Below are 24,157 nucleotides of genomic sequence, written 5' to 3'. Positions count from 1 at the left end.
TATGGCCTTGCAGATGCATCACTGTATTGGTACAACAAGGTGAAAGAAATAATGCTGGGTACAGGTGGAAAAATGTCTCAGGTAGATCCAGCAGTATTTTATTGGCTGGATGAACAGTGTAAAGTGATTGGAGTACTTGCATGTCATGTTGATGACTTCCTTTGGGCAGGCTCGGAAACTTTCACAACAGAAGTGATCCCTACGCTGAAGTCTGCATTCCATGTTGGGCGTGAGGAACATAAAAAATTCTGCTATGTGGGAATGGACTTTGTTAGTAATAATGGTGTAGTTCATGTACATCAGAATAGTTACATTGAAAACCTACAGCCTGTCCAACTGCAAGCAGCACGTGCTGTGCAGAGAGATGCCTCTCTTAATGAAACTGAAAAGGAGCAGCTTAGGTCAAAAATAGGCCAGATACTATGGGTTGCAAAACAAACCAGACCAGACATTGTGTTTGATGCAAGCAACTTAGCGTCAAATATAAAAGATGCCACAGTCCAGTCTATTCATGAGACAAATAAGGTCCTCAGAAAGCTTAAATCTGAAAAGGTGTCTCTCAGGTTTCAGCATTTGGGAAACAGTGATGCTCTACACGTTATTGTTTTCAGTGATGCTTCTCTTGGTAATCTCCCTGATGGGGGTACACAGGGGGGTACATTGATTGGTCTAATGGGAGAAGGAGGGAAGTTTTCTCCTCTCTCTTGGCAATCTAAGAGAATCAGACGTGTTGTGAGGAGTACTCTGGCAGGGGAAACTCTGGCCATGTCAGATGGAATAGACAATGCTATTTTTCTGGCCACCCTCTTTTCTGAGCTCACAAGTGGAAATGCAGAACAAAATGCTCCTCCGTTGATATGTGTAACGGACAATCACTCTCTGTTTGATGCTCTCAAGTCAACAAAACAGGTCACTGAAAAACGACTAAGGCTGGAAATAAGCAGCATAAAGGAGCTTATACAGACTAAGAAAATAAAGAAAGTGCTCTGGTCCGACACAAAAACTCAACTTGTTGACTGTCTTACCAAAAAGGGAACCTCAGCTCTTGTGTTGTTAAAAGCACTCAGTGAGGGACTGTGGTGCTGTTGAAAGCACTCAAAGCTAAGAACAAAAGGATAAATTTAAAAAGCAATGTACATTTTATTTGCACATGTAACAGTTTTATTTTAAGTTGTAACAACTGTGGCCATTGTGCGTATATGTTTTTTTTATTTGTATGTATAAAACATTTCTTTGTATTCTCTTAATTGTTTAAAGTATAGGGAGATTGTTAACATGTTATTTCCCCTCTACACTGTTCACTACGGCAGAAGGTTTTCCCAGTGTGTGCAGGTTGGCGCATGCGTGGAGTTGTGTAGTTGGTTGTGCGGTTTATGGTGGACACGTGTGTCCAAGCTAGCTGTGCACTGAATAAAAGTATGAACTGAATAAACGTCGTGTTTATTAGCAGTAACAATCGCCTCCACTCTCGCTCCCGTCTCCGGTCAGCTGGCTTCCCCTCTCGGTCGCCCTCCCACGGCATCCCGCTTCAGCCTGACTCCGTTCCCCTTCCTGGTTTGGGTGTCTCCTCCTCGGCTCCACGCTCCCGGCTCTTCCACTCCCCGAGTCTTCCCAGTCTCGATCCCTGGCGTCTGCCTCCCCACTTCTCCTTTTTCTTATTTAATAAATCCTTCTGTTTGGCAAGCCGTTGCGTTTGAGTCCTTCTGTTCCTTTTAACTCTTTTTTTTTCTTCTTCAGGCTACTCTTAAAAGGAATCCTTATGTCAGGCTCATTCCAAAACAGGGTGAGCCATAACTAATGTGTCACTTGGGTAACATCGGACCTGTCTGTATGATTTTAAAATTAAAGGCTTAAATGTCCAATTAAAGCATAATTTGAAATCTTCTTCAGCCTGTTAAAGCCATATTTTAACTTTTTTTAACTACTTTAAAAAGGAATCCTTCTGTTAAAGGAGAATTCTGGTCAATTTCAACACATAGCTCTTTTAGTGAATTTGGAGGTCTGTCAGTAGAGAGAAAAATGAAACCATTCAGTGGTGCCTACACCATGTTATCCTCCTGCTAGAGTTTGCACCCAACAAGTTTTAAACTTGTTTATAGCCTCTAAACATGCTCAAAATGTCATTACAAGTGCTGAGCCATGTGCAGTGATTCCTTCAAAGTGAACACAGCGACAATTACTACAGTAGATGTGACAGGCATACAAGCTGTGTTAATTCAACCAGTGCACATGATGCTGAAGAATACAGTTTCAGATTTGGGAAAATGCAAAGATGAACTGTGTGTGTGTGTGTGAATGAGGGTCTGTCCAATTTCACAGCTTTTTTCACATGTAGCTAGTCCATATTGGACCATGTCCACAATACACAGACTTGTCAAATCTGCATCATGGTTTTGATTCTGGACCTGGTCCAATGAGGGCGAAGTGAAAAAAGCAGTGAAAGCTCAGTTTTTTCATCTTTATAAATACAATAAAGCTTTAATGCTCTACCTTAAATGTCTAATATGATATCACAGCAGTATAATCCTAAGAGGTTTCCCTTAAATGGCAAATCAGACGCTGCGTATCGTGTTGGATGGGGATATTTAATCACTTCTAGTTATTTAATCACATTTTACTTTGAAAAATAGTACAATTATCAATATCACAATGAATTAGCTATGTACTTTACTTTTTTCATAGATTGCATAGATTGTAAGTACAGTATATGAATGTGAACTATACAGTGGGGTTCGAAAGTTTGGGTGTGACGTCAACGTCACACTCATTCAACAAATAACGATATTTAGGGACAAAGGTAATTTACGCTCTCTCTCTCGCCTCGCAGTTTCAGGAAGTGCAGCGTTTAGGCGACATGTGCAGGCCAAACATTTCAGCTGTTTAGACGAGCTCAAACTTGGAGCGGAAGTAATGAAAGCTATAAGCTATCTAGCTGTAAGCTATCTAGCAAACATAGTAGAATTTAACTGAGATGTTCAGTGTATCGTTTTTGTTTCTAGTAACGGTCATAACGACACAAAACATGCTGCTGGTCTGCATGAAACCTAAATGACTTGAAGGTACGGCAGACTGTCCGACCATTCTATGAAATGTATTGTCTTAAAATATGCTGGAAAGTGGTCTAATATTGTTTGTTTTTTATATATAGGACTGTCTTCAAGTGCAACATTGTCTGTCATTGTTTTTTCCCACATTAATTTAAAGTAGTAAGTATGTCTACAACTTGTTTTCTTTTTCAATTGGGTTTGTTTTTGTCCATTTCAAATTTATTATTATTATTATTAAAGGGTAAAGAGCTATATCCCTGACGGACGCTGCGCAATTTTAGGGCTGGTTATAGGCTCCAAGATAGCTTTAGAGACCCCTTATTGCTTGCTAGGGTGGTTGAAGGTGTTGCCTTCTATTGTCCCTGCATGTAATGTGTGAGTTTTAAAGTGTGCTGTGATGTTTTGTTCTATTGCTCTTTTATTGTGTGTATTAGGTCCTAACGCATTAATAGCCTCTAAACTATTCCAGTACAATTTTGCTTTTTATATCAAGTAATTGAGACGGTGCCATTGCATTTTTTTAAAGTCGCTACTGTGTAGTTCCACACTGGTGCTTGTTGGCCGTTATTTTTTTAGTGTTTTGAATCTATGCAAACTGTGTGAATAAAATTCCATTTTTATTTTGTACCTGGCCTCCCGTCCTGGTTTGTTCTGGACACATACCTGTTTTCAATCACTACACTTGTGGAAACAACTGTAGCTACATTACAAAATTCTGTTTCATCAGGGTTCAAGGCAAGGCAGCTTTATTTGTAGAGCACATTTCAGCAACAGGGCAATTCAAAGTGCTTTACACAAAATCAGTTAAAAAGCAGATAAAAAATTAAAACTGATAAAACACATGAATAATCAGATAAAAATATAAACATTAAGACACATAAAACACAAGAATAAAAGTTACAGTGCAGCATAAGAAATTAAACATTAAAGAAATGAACAGTCATTTAAAGAAAGGCAGCATGAAAAAGAAAGGTCTTCAGCCGTGATTTAAAAGAACTGAGAGTAGCAGTGGATCTGCAGGTTTCTGGGAGTTTATTCCAGATATGAGGAGCATAGAAACCAAACTGCTTCCCCCTGTTTAGTTCTGACTCTGGGGACAGAAAGTAGACCTGTCCCAGATGACCTGAGAGGTCTGGGGGGGTCATAGTGTAGCAGCAAATCAGAAATGTATTTTGGCCCTAAACTGTTAAGTGATTTATAAACCAGCAGAAGTACTTTGAAATCAATTCTTTGAGGCACAGGAAGCCAGTGCAAAGACTTCAGAACTGGAGTGATGTGATCCAGTCTCTTGGTCTTAGTGAGGACCCGAGCAGCAGCGTTCTGGATCAGCTGCAGCTGTCTGATTGATTTTTTAGGGAGACCTGTAAAGACCCCGTTACAGTAGTCAAGTCTACTGTAGATGAAAGCATGCACCAGTTTTTCCAAATCCTGTTGACACATAAGTCCTTTAACCCTTGATATATTCTAAAAATATGGATGCACCACATGAACTTGTGCTACTAATGGGACAGTTTAAAAGTGCCAAACAAATGTTTGACATAGACCTCCTCCTTTAAAAATGAAGAATACACACTTTTTAGAAAGATTTCACCTGGTCCAGCCAGAGGAATTTTTTCTTGGTCACAGGGCAGATACTGGACGGAAACGGGGACAAATGAAGCCGGTTTTGGCACCAGACACTTGTCAGTATGTACCAATACTTGAAACAATCAAATTGAATTGAAGATGTCTACATCTGTTGGTTCGGCTGGGGTGGTCTGCGGTGGAAGAGCCTTCTCCCGTTCTTTTTCCAGTCCCTACACTGTGGCGGGAATGACCTGGGAGATGTCGAAGCCATCAACCTGGTCGCAGGAATGGCGGAGGACCTGCAGCTACTACTGGAATTAACAATGTGGCACTAGAGATTCAACTACTTCTTTTTATTATGTAGACTTGTCTTGTGACAATTATTTATTTACCTTAACCCACAGTGTTTTTTGTATGGAATTTCCACTGGATTGTAAAAGGTGAACTACATTTTTTAATTCAATTTTCAACATAATCTTAAATAAAAAGATACAATGTTTGTGGTTTATGTAATTTTTAAGTTAATGCCCATTTCAACGTGCAATAAAGGTCTTTCTAGAGCTACATTTTGTTTTTCTGACGTAACTATAGGGACAAACAGTATTGTAGTCATACAAGAGGACATTGGTAATTTGGTATAATTTATAATTAAATCAATTGTAATTGAAAATGCAATAATTGCTGTTTAATCTGTGTAGGGTTATTGTAAATGTATTATAACAAAAGTATGATCACAAATTGCATAGGAAAAAAAAAAACGTATTCAATGTAATGATCGAATCAAATCTACCTAATATTTACTGCATTTACATTTTTAAAGTGAAAACTAAAAACTATACAAGGACATGCATGTCAAGATCTAATTCTAACAGTTTAAATACAATAAAACATACATACAGTACATCCAATAAAATATATAAATGATATGCCTAATACGTACTTATGAAGTGGTAACTGTTAGGTGTGAATGGTGTACAGAACGCAGAGCCAGGAGTGTGAATTAACAGCTTTATTTAAAGTACTGAAGTATCGAGTCTAGGTTTCCGAGGGGGAAAAGCATGTCCAGGCTTCCAGGGTGAACCAGTATACAGTCCATGCTTCCACACCAACTTGTGGCCAAATTGAGTCCCTTCGGGCTACCCTTCCTTTGTCTTTAACGTCACAAATGAAAATAACGTTCAGGATCTCTGGGAAAGGAAACGTTATTCGTGTCTCCATTTCACACATCTCTGCAGGTTGATTGTGGTCGACAACGCTGTCGTGGTTAGCTCGCCAAAACTCTACTGCCCAAGTTGCTGGCTGGCTACGCAACGTTAGCTATATCCGCTAGCATACGTACAGGCCTTCTTTAACTGTCTATGGTACAGGCTAACTATAGCCTGTTAGCTTTGTGTGTAACGTAAGAAAAACTCGCCCATCTCGTAGGAGTAAGGCTTACCATTTAATTTAATACAATTATGGTACAAATGGTGCACTAACGCGTGGGTAATGTAGATATTGCATTAAAGATCAGCCCCCCCACTCAGATCAGCTGGTATTCTGTCTATAATGGAGTGGTATGGAAATTTTTAAGTGACCCCAAACTTTGGACCGGTAGTGTATCTACATTACCCATTATCAGCAACCATTCCTCCAATCATCCAAAGGCACATTATGTTTACTAATCTGATATCATTTTAAAAAACTAACTAGAAAAACACTGGCAAACCTATTTACAATTATGTCAGCAAATAATGTAATCTGGAAACTGCTGCCCTGGTTAAAAAAACAAGGCAACTGATCTCAGCTGGTATCCTGTCTATAATGGAGTGCAATGGAAATTTCTAAGTGACCCCAAACATTTTATATATATATATATATATATATATATATATATATATATATATATATATATATATATATGATTCACACACATTTGCTTGTTGTCCTTGAGCACACTCTGTAGATAATTTCTAACACATCTCTTCTTAGAATGTAGTTTAGTGGAGTTGCTTAAGAATTAAAGTGTCAATCCTGGTTTAGTTCAAATTTCTATTGGAATGAAAAAAATGTAATTGTGCTGAGAGTTTAGCAGTCTGGAGCAATGAATAAATTCTGTTTCTATGTTCTGGAGCGCTGAAACCTGAGCTGCAAGCTCTCAGAATTGTGTTTCTGTGTGCCAAAATGTCCAGTGGGTCGAAGATAGAGACCTAAGTAAAAGATCAATGCATTCTTCACATGAAAGTCACATGAACACCCATAAGGATGTTTGTTATGAAGTGAATGGTTTTCTATCCAGCCTGGAACGTGTGCCTTTTTCGGGGTCGTTGAGCATTAAGTCCAAACTGTTAAATCCAGGATTTGTCCACTTGATGTCCATAATTTATCACGTTTTTGCTCATTTTTTCTCCGTGCCTTCGGTAGATCTCTCCTAAGAAGCTGGGTTGTAGCGGGCACAATGAACAAGGTCACAAGCTAATGTTCATACCAAAACATTGATATTCAACAAATACTGTTTTTTAGTATACATTTATTTATTTATTTTAATTGTGGGAGTAACCGGTTCACCCGGAGAAAACCTATACAATTGTTTGAGGAAACCAGATCACCTGGAATGAACTCACACAATTGTTTAAGGAAACCAGATCACCTGGACTAAACCCACACAATCACCCTTCATGCTGCCAGTGATTGGAAATGGTTGTTGTGGTTGTCGGAAATAGTGAGAGAACCTCACCTTTTAATGCCTCTCCTGAGTAATCTTGATGAGCTCCTTGTAGCGTTAGTGCAGTCTGTGGTGAGCTTATCAGAGATGGGTGGTAAAGGTACATACTTTGATGTGATTTTATACCCGTGCTTGACTGTACTAGCCGAGAGCTGAATGTGTGGTAAGGTCTTCAAAGCTGGTAGTGTGTTTGGTTGACACAGTGGAAGGAAGCTGCCTTTTAACGTGTCTCTCTGCTGAAACTTTGAACGGGTCTGATGATGTGGGCAATGCACCTTATCATCGATGGGTGGCATGTGTACATGGTCCGGTGTTTGCTGAGACCCCTCCATGGCTGAAAGGGTGTTTGGTGGAACTTGAGTGAAGACACTGCCCTTTAATGTGTCTCTCTCCTGAGTCTTGAGCACACGCCCATATTTGGACCTAGTCTGGTCCAGCTGCATGTGTGGCGAGGTCTTCATAGCTGGCAGGGTGTTTGGTGGAACTGGTGTCAGGACACTGCCTTGTAATGTGTCTTTCTGCTGAAGCTTGAGCACACGCCCATATTTGGACCTAGTCTGGTCCAGCTGCATGTGTGACGAGGTCTTCATAGCTGGCAGGGTGTTTGGTGGAACTGGTGTGAGGACACCGCCTTTGAATGTGTCTCTCTGCTGAATCTGGGTCTGAGGATGTGAGCTCTGCACCTTATCAAGGATGGGTGGCAAGTGTACATGGTCCGGTGTTTGCCAAGACCCCTTTGTACCTGACAGGGTGTTTAGTGGAACTTGAGTGAAGACACTGCCTTGTAATGTGTCTCTCTTCTGAGTCTTGAGCACACGCCCATATTTGGACCTAGAGGGGTCCAGCTGCATGTGTGGCGAGGTCTTCATAGCTGGCAGGGTGTTTGGTGGAACTGGTGTGAGGACACCGCCTTTTAAGGTGTCTCTCTGCTGAAATTTTGAACGGGTCTGATGATGTGGGCGATGCACCTTATCCTTGATGGGTGGCAAGTGTACATGGTCCGGTTTTTGCTGAGACCCCTCCATGCCTGGCAGGGTGTTTGGTGGAACTGGTGTCAGGACACTGCCTTGTAATGTGTTTCTCTGCTGAAGCTTGAGCACACGCCCATATTTGGACATAGTCTGGTCCAAATATGCAGTCCGGTAAGAGAGTTGGTCATGAGCAGATCCACCTCTGATGAGGGGCGGGTGTGGCTTGAATTGACTTTGTGTGAGCTGCAAATGTACTTGTTTTGAAGTGGGTTCAGTCCCCTGCTTGACGGCACCATCAGATTGCTGCATGTTTGCTAAGCTGATGGTGTCATTAGTGCAACCTGTAGTTGGCCTGGTGTTTGGTGGACATGGTGTTGATGTAGTTTTAGACCCCTTGTTGACCTCACTAAAATACAGATTTTCCAGGGGTTTGTGAGTTTCTTTAAACTCTAATTGTAATTGAGCCTCACTTTTTATTAAGTCAAGTCCTGACTGAATCTTCATCATCCGTCTATTTACACGATCAAGTAGATCCTCTGTTAATTTGGCTCCAGGCTTCTTAGGGCTGACTACCTTGTCTATTCTGTCACAGAGGCTTTTAATGCTGTCTGTCAGTTCTTCTGACTTTGATTTTGTTGGAAAGACAGGACGTGCCAATGGAAAGTTGCTGGTCTTCGTTGTGCTTGGTCTGCCGGTCTCCTCCTGTTCAGCATTCTCCTCAAGGCTGATTTGTGAAGCACCCCATTGGTCTTTCCCAAAGAGGCCTATGTAGGTTCCTGTGTTTTCCCACAGACAGACATTGCAGTTCCCTGCGGTAATTAACTTTTCACAAGTTGGGTTACAGTGAACACTCACCACCCCTGTGATGTGAGATTGCCAGGAGTGCAACAGAGGAGGTGGACACAATGACACGCACCACCCATTTATATCCTCAAATGGCTCGTTGTTTGCCTGTTTTTTAAACCCAAAAGCCTGAATGTCCCACTGATAAATCTTTCCGGTACTATCCCCGGTCAGTAATATCTGGTCATTGGGATCAGTTGACATGGTGGTAATGACTGCTCCTTCATCCTTCACTGCTCTGAACTTTCCAATCAATCCTCCCTTGCTAATAACAGACCAGGCATATATGTTGCCATCTGAAGACGTCAGCAGTGTGGCTGTGTGAACTTTAACCTCCCTGGTCTTCAGACATATGATAAGAGGTGTGTTAATCACAGCAGTGTTGTTCCCATTCAGGGATTTACTATTTAGAGGTCTTTTCCCAGTGCCTCTGACATGCTTTGGACTCTTGTGACCAAGCAGACTCCCTGTCTGGCCCTGAGTGGTTTTGTCTGCCATGTTTGTTCGAGGGGTGTTGCTGCCATTGAGCCAGTAGAGAACTTCGCCACTGGCGGCCTCCCAGATGACAATATTTCCATTGCTGGAGGCAGTAACCAGTGTGTTTTCATGGACATCCATTGAGCAAATGTCATCTAAATAATCATGCTTCAAAAATCTGTTGTCATATCCGTGTATGTCCAGGTCATAAATGATCTTGGAGTTCATTCCCGACACAAACACCCTATTGTCTACACAGACGATACCTGTCACCTCCCTTTGTACGGTAACAGGAAGAATGGCAAGCTCTGTTCCGTTGTTGAAGTTCCAAATTTTAACTTTTCCATCCTGGGAAATTGTGATCAGTCTGCGCTTTAGTCCATCAAATGAAATAGCAACATGCCCCACGTACTGATCTGGAGTCACCTTGAACTGCATGGCGGCCGTTCCTGTTAAGATATCCCACACTGTCACCACGCCATTTTGGCAAACAGAGACAACCTGTTTGAAAATGTTGTGATAGAGAGCACAGCACAGGGGCTTGTCATGCGATGTTAATGCATTTTTAAACACATCAGTTCCTCTTCCAAGATATTTGCCAATATCTGTGTTAGCTAGGACTAACTCATTGTTGTGTGTGTTGTAACACACACTGGAGATAGGACTCTGCATCATTTCTTTTATCTTGAAGCTTTGCAAACAGATCAGTGCATCCTCTGACCAAACACATATATGGTGGTCCAGCGATAAACTAACAAAAACTTTTTCCTTGGGATTTAACATTATATGGGTGATGGGTTTGGCATGTCCCTTTAATTCCTGGACGCATGACACTGTTTTGTGGGGAAACCATGTCCTCAGTAGGGCATCCGTCCCACCGGTCAGCAGATACCCAGAGGAAGTGGAGTATTCTACACAGGTGAAGAAGTCCACATGTCCTCTGCTCTTAAAGACTGTTGTAGACATTTTGGTTGTGGATGTCTTGGGTAGAGAAGCAAGGACCATTGTCTTGGATGAACTACCGCAGATAGCAAACGACCTAAGTGATGGAAAATATTGGATCTGACTGCAAATGTCATTAAAGATGTTGACCTTCACACATAGAAAGTCTTTAGAGGGGTTTTTTAACAGGGTTGAAACATAAACAGTTGGATAATCCCGCAGAGAGATTTTCTCATATGCACCGTTGAAGAAGAGGCCGTTTTCACATATGTTGTAGGAGACAAACACAGACAAAAAACCTTTTACATCGCCAAAGGAAAACACTGCTTTAGTGCCTTTGGACCAGTAGTTCATGGTATTCACTATGTTGTCCTCTACTATTAAAGAGTGGCTGGTTGAAAACAACTTAGGGAATTCATTGCAGCGATAGAATATTAGTTCCCTGTCAGAAGTGGAGATAGCCAGTTGTTTGAGTTCACTGATGTAGACCATGTCAGTAACGTGCATTTTCTTGTTGTGTGAAAAAGGAAGTGTGTTTTCCTTTTTGTATAACTGAACCGGGTATGGGGTGTCAAAGCTGTCAGGCCAGAAGTTGAGGATACCATTCGAGCTGATGGAGAGGTATTGACCTTTTTGGTAAGTGCTGGTTTGTCCTAATAAAACCTCTGAACCATGATCAGGTTTCCTGTCATTCTCGAAGGGACGGTGAATCAGACGAACAATCGCTTTATGGTGATCCACCGATATCATTTCGATAGGTTTGGGAAAGATTTGATTTTTAAAAGCCATATTTTGTGATGCCTTGTTTTTGTTCACCAGGTAGTCTGTTAACTCCCCGAGGTCCACACTTCCATCTCCATTTGTGTCAATCTTCATGTGGAGGGCAATGAGATCTTCTTCATCCATAGTAGGGAATAACTGCTTCAGTCCTTCACAGAATTCTTCAATGTCCAATCCTCCACCTCCATCAGCATCCGCCTCATGAAATAGCGTTACAATGTCATCCATATTTTCAGCAGTAAACATTTTGTCCGTCTTTGAAAGTTCACTTCTAGAATCCATTTTAGCGTTCTCAGTTAGGTCCTCCGACCGAATAAACCAGTTCAATAGAGTTGCTTAAGAATTAAAATGTCAACCCTTAAGATGTCAATCCTGGTTTAGTTCAAATTTCTATTTGAATGAAAACAATGCAATTGTGCTGAGAGTTTAGCAGTCTGGAGCAATGAATAGAATTCTAGTTCTATGTTCTGGAGTGCTGAAACTTGAGCTGCAAGTTCTCACAATTGTGTGTAACGTTCTGTGTCTGCGTACCAAATGTGCAATGGATCGAAGATACTGACCTAAGTAAAAGATAGTGACCTCAGTAAAAGATCAACGCATTCTTCACATGAAAGCCAATGATGATGTCATAGTTTGTTATGAAGTGAAGGATTTTTTAAAAAACTTTATTCAACAATTTAAAACATACAAATACAGACATTAGTAATTGACTACAACTTTTGAATACAATTGAATACAACTTATCTCATTGCATTTCTAAAAGCAGATAACAATTCAACATTCACAGCTTTAAATCGCAGAAATATTTTTTTTTCCTCTTACAACCCAAGCCATTTTTAAGCGTTTTTTTGCTCATGTCACATTAATACTCACTGTGATCTCATTTTTCACCCCATATGCTAATCCGGTATCTCACATTCCCAAACACAACCATGGCCAGAAGTAGGAATAGCTCCTAAATGTCTGTTGAACAACACATAACAGAGTTATATTGGCATAAAACATAAAAATGATAAACGTTAGTTAATTGTATTTGATAATTTATTAAAATAAAATAGAGGGGAAAAAACAGAATTTTATGCATTTTACAGTTTCTTGATCATGCAAATAAAAATAAAATTGTATTTATTTATTTTTTTTTACAATTTTTGAAGTTGGAAATCTTCTATGTGAGTTTTTTATCCACTTTTTATCCAATTACATACAACAATTTCTTTTTTCACCTTCTTTCTAGGGTAAGTGTTTTTTCTTTGTCGATCTTTTAAACAAAACAGGCTTTTTTCAAAGCCCCCCAGCAGGTTTTGGGGTTAAGAGGGTTAAAGCATGGTTTAGATTTATGAATATATTTGCCTAATAATAACATGAGGTTAATATATTTCGCTGTAGTCAAAACCAGTGATGACACTCTTCCAGTCTATTTTAACTTGCGTCTTTGTTTTGCATAGTATAAATTATTCCAAGCCTGACAAAAGCTTCATGAAATACTTAATGTGCCGATTTTTCCATGTCATTATCACAAAAGCTAATCTTGGCATCAATCTCTGTGTTTTTTGAGATGTGTAAGTTTGATGGGTATATTTGAAGCAAGATTTTCGGGTATATCGCCTTTACTTTGTTATTTATACAGGGAAAAGCCAATTATTTTCCCATCCTACCTCTGAAAGTAACAAATTCTAAAAGAATTTACCTCTTGGTGTAATCTGCTTTTGTTCTGAAATATTTCTGATATTTTTGTTTATGCATTTAGGACTTTCAATTACTATTCCATTGAGATGCAACTTTAATTCTGTTCTCTCACCAATTCCAGCTTGAGCTGTCATTAGCTGGTGGATGCCAGATGGTAAAGCTTTGCTTACCAAACTGTATTAAAAGTAATAGGAAATGATTTGGTTCTCAGGACACAAGTTCCAGTATATATGGCATTTTTCTAGAACCTGGCACAACGCATATTCTCTTGTTGTACATGACTAATGTTTTATTGTAAAATAAATTACAATTTCATCGTAAAGGTGCTCTGTATCCAATTTGTTAAAGTAAATAGTCTTTATTCTTAATAGTGATATATTTATTATTCCAGATTATTGTTTTGTGTGGAGAGAAACATAACTACGTAACATAACTTCCATGCCATCAATGCCTGCTGGTAGAAGTTGAACAATTGCAGAGGAGACTTTACAATGTTAAACTTACAGGACATATATATATATATATATATATATATATATATATATATATATATATATATATATATATATATATATGGACTGCAATAGAGCTGTTTGGAGCAGTTTGTGAACAGTGGTTTCTGATGGAAATAAGACATTTAAGCCCATTCTGATGTATGATTTTAAAATTAAAGGGTTACATGTCCAATTAAAGCTATATTTGAAATATGTTTTATGTTATGCTTGGGGTCCGGCTGGCCGTGAGTATTTGTTTTGTTTTCTATGTTTCTGAGTTTGCTATCGGCCTACCCTGTTTTTTCCCTGCTGTCTTGTCTCTCACTCCCCCTCCTGGTGAAGCCAGCTGACAATCCACACGTGAGTTCCATCCACAGTCACCTGCTCCCGCCGCCCACACCTGCCTGCCATCTCCAATTAACGACAGTACATCCACCCCAGCTCTCCATCCACTCCTCGCTTGATCGGTGCTTCGTTCACCCTGGTGAAACTTGTAACAAGCCTCTCGCTCGTGTTGAACATTTAAATCCCTGTGTTACTAGTTACTTACCTCTTTTGTTTTCTCTCCCCCCAGTCATCACCTCCACTCTCGCTCCCGTCTCCGGTCAGCTGGCTTCCCCTCTCGGTCGCCCTCCCACGGCATCCCGCTTCAGCCTGACTCCGTTCCCCTTCCTGGTTTGGGTGTCTCCTCCTCGGCTCCACGCTCCCGGCTCTTCCACTCCCCGAGTCTTCCCAGTCTCGATCCCTGGCGTCTGCCTCCCCACTTCTCCTTTTTCTTATTTAATAAATCCTTCTGTTTGGCAAGCCGTTGCGTTTGAGTCCTTCTGTTCCTTTTATCTCTTTTTTTTTTTTCTTCAGGCTACTCTTAAAAGGAATCCTTATGTCAGGCTCATTCCAAAACAGGGTGAGCCATAACTAATGTGTCACTTGGGTAACATCGGACCTGTCTGTATGATTTTAAAATTAAAGGCTTAAATGTCCAATTAAAGCATAATTTGAAATCTTTTTCAGCCTGTTAAAGCCATATTCACTTTTTTTTTTTTAAATACTTTAAAAAGGAATCCTTCTGTTAAAGGAGAATTCTGGTCAATTTCAACACATAGCTCTTTTAGTGAATTTGGAGGTCTGTCAGTAGAGAGAAAAATGAAACCCTTCAGTGGTGCCTACACCATGTTATCCTCCTGCTAGAGTTTGCACCCAACAAGTTTTAAACTTGTTTATAGCCTCTAAACATGCTCAAAATGTCATTACAAGTGCTGAGCCATGTGCAGTGATTCCTTCAAAGTGAACACAGTGACATTTACTACAGTAGATGTGACAGGCATACAAGCTGTGTTAATTCAACCAGTGCACATGATGCTGAAGACTACAGTTTCAGATTTGGGAAAATGCAAAGATGAACTGTGTGTGTGTGTGAATGAGGGTCTGTCCAATTTCACAGCTTTTTTCACATGTAGCTAGTCCATATTGGACCATGTCCACAATACACAGACTTGTCAAATCTGCATCATGGTTTTGATTCTGGACCCGGTCCAATGAGGGCAAAGTGAAAAAAGCAGTGAAAGCTCAGTTTTTTTCATTTTCATAAATACAATGAATTAGCTATGTACTTTACTTTTTTCATAGATTGCATAGATTGTAAGTACAGTATATGAATGTGAACTATACAGTGGGGTTCGAAAGTTTGGGTGTGACGTCAACGTCACACTCATTCAACAAATAACGATATTTAGGGACAAAGGTAATTTACGCTCTCTCTCTCGCCTCGCAGTTTCAGGAAGTGCAGCGTTTAGGCGACATGTGCAGGCCAAACATTTCAGCTGTTTAGACGAGCTGAAGTAATGACTGTAAGCTATCTAGCAAACATAGTAGAATTTAACTGAGATGTTCAGTGTATCGTTTTTGTTTCTAGTAACGGTCATAACGACACAAAACATGCTGCTGGTCTGCATGAAACCTAAATGACTTGAAGGTACGGCAGACTGTCCGACCATTCTATGAAATGTATTGTCTTAAAATATGCTGGAAAGTGGTCTAATATTGTTTGTTTTTTTATATAGGACTGTCTTCAAGTGCAACATTGTCTGTCATTGTTTTTTCCCACATTAATTTAAAGTAGTAAGTATGTCTACAACTTGTTTTCTTTTTCAATTGGGTTTGTTTTTGTCCATTTCAAATGTATTATTATTATTATTAAAGGGTAAATGCAATATCCCTGACGGACGCTGCGCAATTTTAGGGCTGGTTATAGGCTCCAAGATAGCTTTAGAGACCCCTTATTGCTTGCTAGGGTGGTTGAAGGTGTTGCCTTCTATTGTCCCTGCATGTAATGTGTGAGTTTTAAAGTGTGCTGTGATGTTTTGTTCTATTGCTCTTTTATTGTGTGTATTAGGTCCTAACGCATTAATAGCCTCTAAACTATTCCAGTACAATTTTGCTTTTTATATCAAGTAATTGAGACGGTGCCATTGCATTTTTTTAAAGTCGCTACTGTGTAGTTCCACACTGGTGCTTGTTGGCCGTTATTTTTTTAGTGTTTTGAATCTATGCAAACTGTGTGAATAAAATTCCATTTTTATTTTGTACCTGGCCTCCCGTCCTGGTTTGTTCTGGACACATACCTGTTTTCAATCACTACACTTGTGGAAACAACTGTAGCTACATTACAAAATTCTGTTTCATCAGGGTTCAAGGCAAGGCAGCTTTATTTGTAGAGCACATTTCAGCAACAGGGCAATTCAAAGTGCTTTACACAAAATCAGTTAAAAAGCAGATAAAAAATTAAAACTGATAAAACACATGAATAATCAGATAAAAATATAAACATTAAGACACATAAAACACAAGAATAAAAGTTACAGTGCAGCATAAGAAATTAAACACTAAAGAAATGAACAGTCATTTAAAGAAAGGCAGCATGAAAAAGAAAGGTCTTCAGCCGTGATTTAAAAGAACTGAGAGTAGCAGTGGATCTGCAGGTTTCTGGGAGTTTATTCCAGATATGAGGAGCATAGAAACTAAACTGCTTCCCCCTGTTTAGTTCTGACTCTGGGGACAGAAAGTAGACCTGTCCCAGATGACCTGAGAGGTCTGGGGGGGTCATAGTGTAGCAGCAAATCAGAAATGTATTTTGGCCCTAAACTGTTAAGTGATTTATAAACCAGCAGAAGTACTTTGAAATCAATTCTTTGAGGCACAGGAAGCCAGTGCAAAGACTTCAGAACTGGAGTGATGTGATCCAGTCTCTTGGTCTTAGTGAGGACCCGAGCAGCAGCGTTCTGGATCAGCTGCAGCTGTCTGATTGATTTTTAGGGAGACCTGTAAAGACCCCGTTACAGTAGTCAAGTCTACTGTAGATGAAAGCATGCACCAGTTTTTCCAAATCCTGTTGACACATAAGTCCTTTAACCCTTGATATATTCTAAAAATATGGATGCACCACATGAACTTGTGCTACTAATGGGACAGTTTAAAAGTGCCAAACAAATGTTTGACATAGACCTCCTCCTTTAAAAATGAAGAATACACACTTTTTAGAAAGATTTCACCTGGTCCAGCCAGAGGAATTTTTTCTTGGTCACAGGGCAGATACTGGACGGAAACGGAGACAAATGAAGCCGGTTTTGGCACCAGACACTTGTCAGTATGTACCAATACTTGAAACAATCAAATTGAATTGAAGATGTCTACATCTGTTGGTTTGGCTGGGGTGGTCTGCGGTGGAAGAGCCTTCTCCCGTTCTTTTTCCAGTCCCTACACTGTGGCGGGAATGACCTGGGAGATGTCGAAGCCGTCAACCTGGTCGCAGGAATGGCGGAGGACCTGCAGCTACTACTGGAATTAACAATGTGGCACTAGAGATTCAACTACTTCTTTTTATTATGTAGACTTGTCTTGTGACAATTATTTATTTACCTTAACCCACAGTGTTTTATGTATGGAATTTCCACTGGATTGTAAAAGGTGAACTACATTTTTTAATTCAATTTTCAACATAATCTTAAATAAAAAGATACAATGTTTGTGGTTTATGTAATTTTTAAGTTAATGCCCATTTCAACGTGCAATAAAGGTCTTTCTAGAGCTACATTTTGTTTTTCTGACGTAACTATAGGGACAAACAGTATTGTAGTCATACAAGAGGACATTGGTAATTTGGTATAATTTATAATTAAATCAAGTGTAATTGAAAATGCAATAATTGCTGTTTAATCTGTGTAGGGTTATTGTAAATGTATTATAACAAAAGTATGATCACAAATTGCATAGGAAAAAAAAAACTTATTCAATGTAATGATCGAATCAAATCTACCTAATATTTACTGCATTTACATTTTTAAAGTGAAAACTAAAAACTATACAAGGACATGCATGTCAAGATCTAATTCTAACAGTTTAAATACAATAAAACATACATACAGTACATCCAATAAAATATATAAATGATATGCCTAATACGTACTTATGAAGTGGTAACTGTTAGGTGTGAATGGTGTACAGAACGCAGAGCCAGGAGTGTGAATTAACAGCTTTATTTAAAGTACTGAAGTATCGAGTCTAGGTTTCCGAGGGGAAAAGCATGTCCAGGCTTCCAGGGTGAACCAGTATACAGTCCATGCTTCCACACCAACTTGTGGCCAAATTGAGTCCCACTCGGGCTACCCTTCCTTTGTCTTTAACGTCACAAATGAAAATAACGTTCAGGATCTCTGGGAAAGGAAACGTTATTCGTGTCTCCATTTCACACATCTCTGCAGGTTGATTGTGGTCGACAACGCTGTCGTGGTTAGCTCGCCAAAACTCTACTGCCCAAGTTGCTGGCTGGCTACGCAACGTTAGCTATATCCGCTAGCATACGTACAGGCCTTCTTTAACTGTCTATGGTACAGGCTAACTATAGCCTGTTAGCTTTGTGTGTAACGTAAGAAAAACTCGCCCATCTCGTAGGAGTAAGGCTTACCATTTAATTTAATACAATTATGGTACAAATGGTGCACTAACGCGTGGGTAATGTAGATATTGCATTAAAGATCAGCCCCCCCACTCAGATCAGCTGGTATTCTGTCTATAATGGAGTGGTATGGAAATTTTTAAGTGACCCCAAACTTTGGACCGGTAGTGTATCTACATTACCCATTATCAGCAACCATTCCTCCAATCATCCAAAGGCACATTATGTTTACTAATCTGATATCATTTTAAAAAACTAACTAGAAAAACACTGGCAAACCTATTTACAATTATGTCAGCAAATAATGTAATCTGGAAACTGCTGCCCTGGTTAAAAAAACAAGGCAACTGATCTCAGCTGGTATCCTGTCTATAATGGAGTGCAATGGAAATTTCTAAGTGACCCCAAACATTTGACCGTAGTATGTATATATATATATATATATATATATATATATATATATATATATATATATGATTCACACACATTTGCTTGTTGTCCTTGAGCACACTCTGTAGATAATTTCTAACACATCTCTTCTTAGAATGTAGTTTAGTGGAGTTGCTTAAGAATTAAAGTGTCAATCCTGGTTTAGTTCAAATTTCTATTGGAATGAAAAAAATGTATTGTGCTGAGAGTTTAGCAGTCTGGAGCAATGAATAAATTCTGTTTCTATGTTCTGGAGCGCTGAAACCTGAGCTGCAAGCTCTCAGAATTGTGTTTCTGTGTGCCAAAATGTCCAGTGGGTCGAAGATAGAGACCTAAGTAAAAGATCAATGCATTCTTCACATGAAAGTCACATGAACACCCATAAGGATGTTTGTTATGAAGTGAATGGTTTTCTATCCAGCCTGGAACGTGTGCCTTTTTCGGGGTCGTTGAGCATTAAGTCCAAACTGTTAAATCCAGGATTTGTCCACTTGATGTCCATAATTTATCACGTTTTTGCTCATTTTTTCTCCGTGCCTTCGGTAGATCTCTCCTAAGAAGCTGGGTTGTAGCGGGCACAATGAACAAGGTCACAAGCTAATGTTCATACCAAAACATTGATATTCAACAAATACTGTTTTTTTAGTATACATTTATTTATTTATTTTAATTGTGGGAGTAACCGGTTCACCCGGAGAAAACCTATACAATTGTTTGAGGAAACCAGATCACCTGGAATGAACTCACACAATTGTTTAAGGAAACCAGATCACCTGGACTAAACCCACACAATCACCCTTCATGCTGCCAGTGATTGGAAATGGTTGTTGTGGTTGTCGGAAATAGTGAGAGAACCTCACCTTTTAATGCCTCTCCTGAGTAATCTTGATGAGCTCCTTGTAGCGTTAGTGCAGTCTGTGGTGAGCTTATCAGAGATGGGTGGTAAAGGTACATACTTTGATGTGATTTTATACCCGTGCTTGACTGTACTAGCCGAGAGCTGAATGTGTGGTAAGGTCTTCAAAGCTGGTAGTGTGTTTGGTTGACACAGTGGAAGGAAGCTGCCTTTTAAGGTGTCTCTCTGCTGAAACTTTGAACGGGTCTGATGATGTGGGCGATGCACCTTATCATCGATGGGTGGCATGTGTACATGGTCCGGTGTTTGCTGAGACCCCTCCATGGCTGAAAGGGTGTTTGGTGGAACTTGAGTGAAGACACTGCCCTTTAATGTGTCTCTCTCCTGAGTCTTGAGCACATGCCCATATTTGGACCCAGTCTGGTCCAGCTGCATGTGTGGCGAGGTCTTCATAGCTGGCAGGGTGTTTGGTGGAACTGGTGTCAGGACACTGCCTTGTAATGTGTCTTTCTGCTGAAGCTTGAGCACACGCCCATATTTGGACCTAGTCTGGTCCAGCTGCATGTGTGACGAGGTCTTCATAGCTGGCAGGGTGTTTGGTGGAACTGGTGTGAGGACACCGCCTTTGAATGTGTCTCTCTGCTGAATCTGGGTCTGAGGATGTGAGCTCTGCACCTTATCAAGGATGGGTGGCAAGTGTACATGGTCCGGTGTTTGCCAAGACCCCTTTGTACCTGACAGGGTGTTTAGTGGAACTTGAGTGAAGACACTGCCTTGTAATGTGTCTCTCTTCTGAGTCTTGAGCACACGCCCATATTTGGACCTAGAGGGGTCCAGCTGCATGTGTGGCGAGGTCTTCATAGCTGGCAGGGTGTTTGGTGGAACTGGTGTGAGGACACCGCCTTTTAAGGTGTCTCTCTGCTGAAACTTTGAACGGGTCTGATGATGTGGGCGATGCACCTTATCCTTGATGGGTGGAAGTGTACATGGTCGGTGTTTTGCTGAGACCCCTCCATGCCTGGCAGGGTGTTTGGTGGAACTGGTGTCAGGACACTGCCTTGTATGTGTACTTGTTTTGAAGTGGGTTCAGTCCCCTGCTTCACGGCACCATCAGATTGCTGCATGTTTGCTAAGCTGATGGTGTCATTAGTGCAACGTGTAGTTGGTCTGGTGTTTGGTGGACATGGTGTTGATGTAGTTTTAGACCCCTGGTGGACCTCACTAAAATACAGATTTTCCAGGGGTTTGTTAGTTTGTTCAAATAATTGTAATTGGCTTCGCTTTTTATTAAGTCAAGTCCTGACTGAATCTTCATCATCCGTCTATTTACACGATCAAGTAGATCCTCTGTTAATTTGTCTCCAGGCTTCTTAGGGCTGACTACCTTGTCTATTCTGTCACAGAGGCTTTTAATGCTGTCTGTCAGTTCTTCTGACTTTGATTTTGTTGGAAAGACAGGACGTGCCAATGGAAAGTTGCTTGTCTTCGTTGTGCTTGGTCTGCCGGTCTCCTCCTGTTCAGCATTCTCCTCAAGGCTGATTTGTGAAGCACCCCATTGGTCTTTCCCAAAGAGGCCTATGTAGGTTCCTGTGTTTTCCCACAGACAGACATTGCAGTTCCCTGCGGTAATTAACTTTTCACAAGTTGGGTTACAGTGAACACTCACCACCCTGTGATGTGAGATTGCCAGAGTGCAACAGAGGAGGTGGACACAATGACACGCACCACCCATTATATCCTCAAATGGCTCGTTGTTTGCCTGTTTTTTAAACCCAAAAGCCTGAATGTCCCACTGATAAATCTTTCCGGTACTATCCCCGGTCATTAATATCTGGTCATTGGGATCAGTTGACATGGTGGTAATGACTGCTCCTTCATCCTTCACTGCTCTGAACTTTCCAATCAATCCTCCCTTGCTAATAACAGACCAGGCATATATGTTGCCATCTGAAGACGTCAGCAGTGTGGCTGTGTGAACTTTAACCTCCCTGGTCTTCAGACATATGATAAGAGGTATGTTAATCACATCAATGTCATTCCCATTCAGGGATTTACTTTTAGAGGTCTTTTCCCAGTGCCTCTGACATGCTTTGGACTCTTGTCACCAAGCAGACTCCCTGTCTGGCCCTGAGTGGTTTTGTCTGCCATGTTTGTCCGAGGGCTGTTGCTGCCATTGAGCCAGTAGAGAACTTCGCCACTGGCGGCCTCCCAGATGACAATATTTCCATAGCTGGAGGCAGTAACCAGTGTGTTTTCATGGACATCCATTGAGCAAATGTCATCTAAATAATAATGCTTCAAAAATCTGTTGTCATATCCGTGTATGTCCAGGTCATAAATGATCTTGGAGTTCTTTCCCGACACAAACACCCTATTGTCTACACAGACGATACCTGTCACCTCCCTTTGTACGGTAACAGGAAGAATGGCAAGCTCTGTTCCGTTGTTGAAGTTCCAAAGTTTAACTTTTCCATCCTGGGAAATTGTGATCAGTCTGCGCTTTAGTCCATCAAATGAAATAGCAACATGCCCCACGTACTGATCTGGAGTCACCTTGAACTGCATGGCGGCCGTTCCTGTTAAGATATCCCACACTGTCACCACGCCATTTTGGCAAACAGAGACAACCTGTTTGAAAATGTTGTGATAGAGAGCACAGCACAGGGGCTTGTCATGCGATGTTAATGCATTTTTAAACACATCAGTTCCTCTTCCAAGATATTTGCCAATATCTGTGTTAGCTAGGACTAACTCATTGTTGTGTGTGTTGTAACACACACTGGAGATAGGACTCTGCATCATTTCTTTATCTTGAAGCTTTGCAAACAGATCATTGCATCCTCTGACCAAACACATATATGGTGGTCCAGCGATAAACTAACAAAAACTTTTTCCTTGGGATTTAACATTATATGGGTGATGGGTTTGGCATGTCCCTTTAATTCCTGGATGCATGACACTGTTTTGTGGGGAAACCACGTCCTCAGTAGGGCGTCCGTCCCACCGGTCAGCAGATACCCAGAGGAAGTGGAGTATTCTACACAGGTGAAGAAGTCCACATCTCCTCTGCTCTTAAAGACTGTTGTAGACATTTTGGTTGCGGATGTCTTGGGTAGAGAAGCAAGGACCATTGTCTTGGATGAACTACCGCAGATGGCAAATGAGCTAAGTGATGGAAAGTATTGAATCTGACTGCAAATGTCATTAAAGATGTTGACCTTCACACATAGAAAGTCTTTAGAGGGGTTTTTTAACAGGGTAGAAACATAAACAGTTGGTACTTTGCAGAGAGATTTTCTCATATGCATCTCTGAAGAAGAGGCCGTTTTCACATATGTTGTTGGAGACAAACACAGACAAAAAACTTTTACATCGCCAAAGGAAAACACTGCTTTAGTGCCATTGGACCAGTAGTTCATGGTATTCACTATGTTGTCCTCTACTATTAAAGAGTGGCTGGTTGAAAACAACTTAGGGAATTCATTGCAGCGATAGAATATTAGTTCCCTGTCAGAAGTGGAGATAGCCAGTTGCTTGAGTTCACTGATGTAGACCATGTCATTACGTGCATTTTCTTGTTGTGTGAAAAAGGAAGTGTGTTTTCCTTTTTGTATAATTGAATTGGGTATGAGGTGTCAAAGCTGTCAGGCCAGAAGTTGAGGATACCATTCGAGTGATGGAGAGGTATTGACCTTTTTGGTAAGTGCTGGTTTGTCCTAATAAAACCTCTGAACCATGGTCAGGTTTCCTGTCATTCTCGAAGGGACGGTGAATCAGACAACATCAATCTATGTGATCCACCGATATCATTTTTATAGGTTTAGGAAAGATTTGATTTTTAAAAGCCATATTTTGTGATGCCTTGTTTTTGTTCACCAGGTAGTCTGTTAACTCCCCGAGGTCCACACTCCATCTCCATTTGTGTCAATCTTCATGTGGAGGGCAATGAGATCTTCTTCATCCATAGTAGGGAATAACTGCTTCAGTCCTTCACAGAATTCTTCAATGTCCAATCGTCCATCTCCATCAGAATCCGCCTCATGAAATAGCGTTACAATCTCTTGCACATTTTCAGCAGTAAACATTTTGTCCGTCTTTGTAAGTTCACTTCTAGAATCCATTTTAGCGTTCTCATTAGGTCCTCCGACCGAATTAACCAGTTAATAGAGTTGCTTAAGAATTAAAATGTCAACCCTTAAGATGTCAATCCTGGTTTAGTTTGAATGATAACAATGCAATTGTGCTGAGAGTTTAGCAGTCTGGAGCAATGAATAGAATTCTAGTTCTATGTTCGGAGTGCTGAAACTTGAGCTGCAAGTTCTCACAATTGTGTGTAACGTTCTGTGTCTGCGTACCAAATGTGCAATGGATCGAGATACCTGACCTAAGTAAAAGATAGTGACCTCAGTAA

General features: G+C 40.5%; 1 protein-coding gene and 2 pseudogenes across 1 annotated transcript; all 3 read right to left on the bottom strand.

Annotated features, from left to right (window-relative positions):
* Window positions 1–7,121: 7,121 nt before the first annotated feature.
* Window positions 7,122–11,890, bottom strand: LOC116675182 (WD repeat-containing protein on Y chromosome-like). Its single transcript, XM_032507201.1, has one exon. It carries the CDS (start codon window positions 11,610–11,612, stop codon window positions 7,326–7,328), a length of 4,287 nt encoding a protein of 1,428 aa, XP_032363092.1. The 5' UTR covers window positions 11,613–11,890; the 3' UTR covers window positions 7,122–7,325.
* A 7,652-nt stretch (window positions 11,891–19,542) lies between these two features.
* Window positions 19,543–20,692, bottom strand: LOC116675179 (uncharacterized; annotated as a pseudogene).
* Window positions 20,693–21,789: 1,097 nt separating this feature from the next.
* Window positions 21,790–23,867, bottom strand: LOC116675178 (WD repeat-containing protein on Y chromosome-like; annotated as a pseudogene).
* Window positions 23,868–24,157: the final 290 nt, after the last annotated feature.

Source organism: Etheostoma spectabile, unplaced genomic scaffold (genome assembly GCF_008692095.1).
Source record: "Etheostoma spectabile isolate EspeVRDwgs_2016 unplaced genomic scaffold, UIUC_Espe_1.0 scaffold00001614, whole genome shotgun sequence".
Taxonomy (NCBI): Eukaryota; Metazoa; Chordata; class Actinopteri; order Perciformes; family Percidae; genus Etheostoma; species Etheostoma spectabile.
Note: the sequence above shows the minus strand (reverse complement) of the source record. Positions and strands in the feature narration are given on the sequence as shown.

Excerpts from the sequence above, each read along its gene's own strand:
- LOC116675182 (XM_032507201.1), bottom strand. The coding sequence starts at position 11,612 with ATGGATTCTAGAAGTGAACTTTCAAAGACGGACAAAATGTTTACTGCT.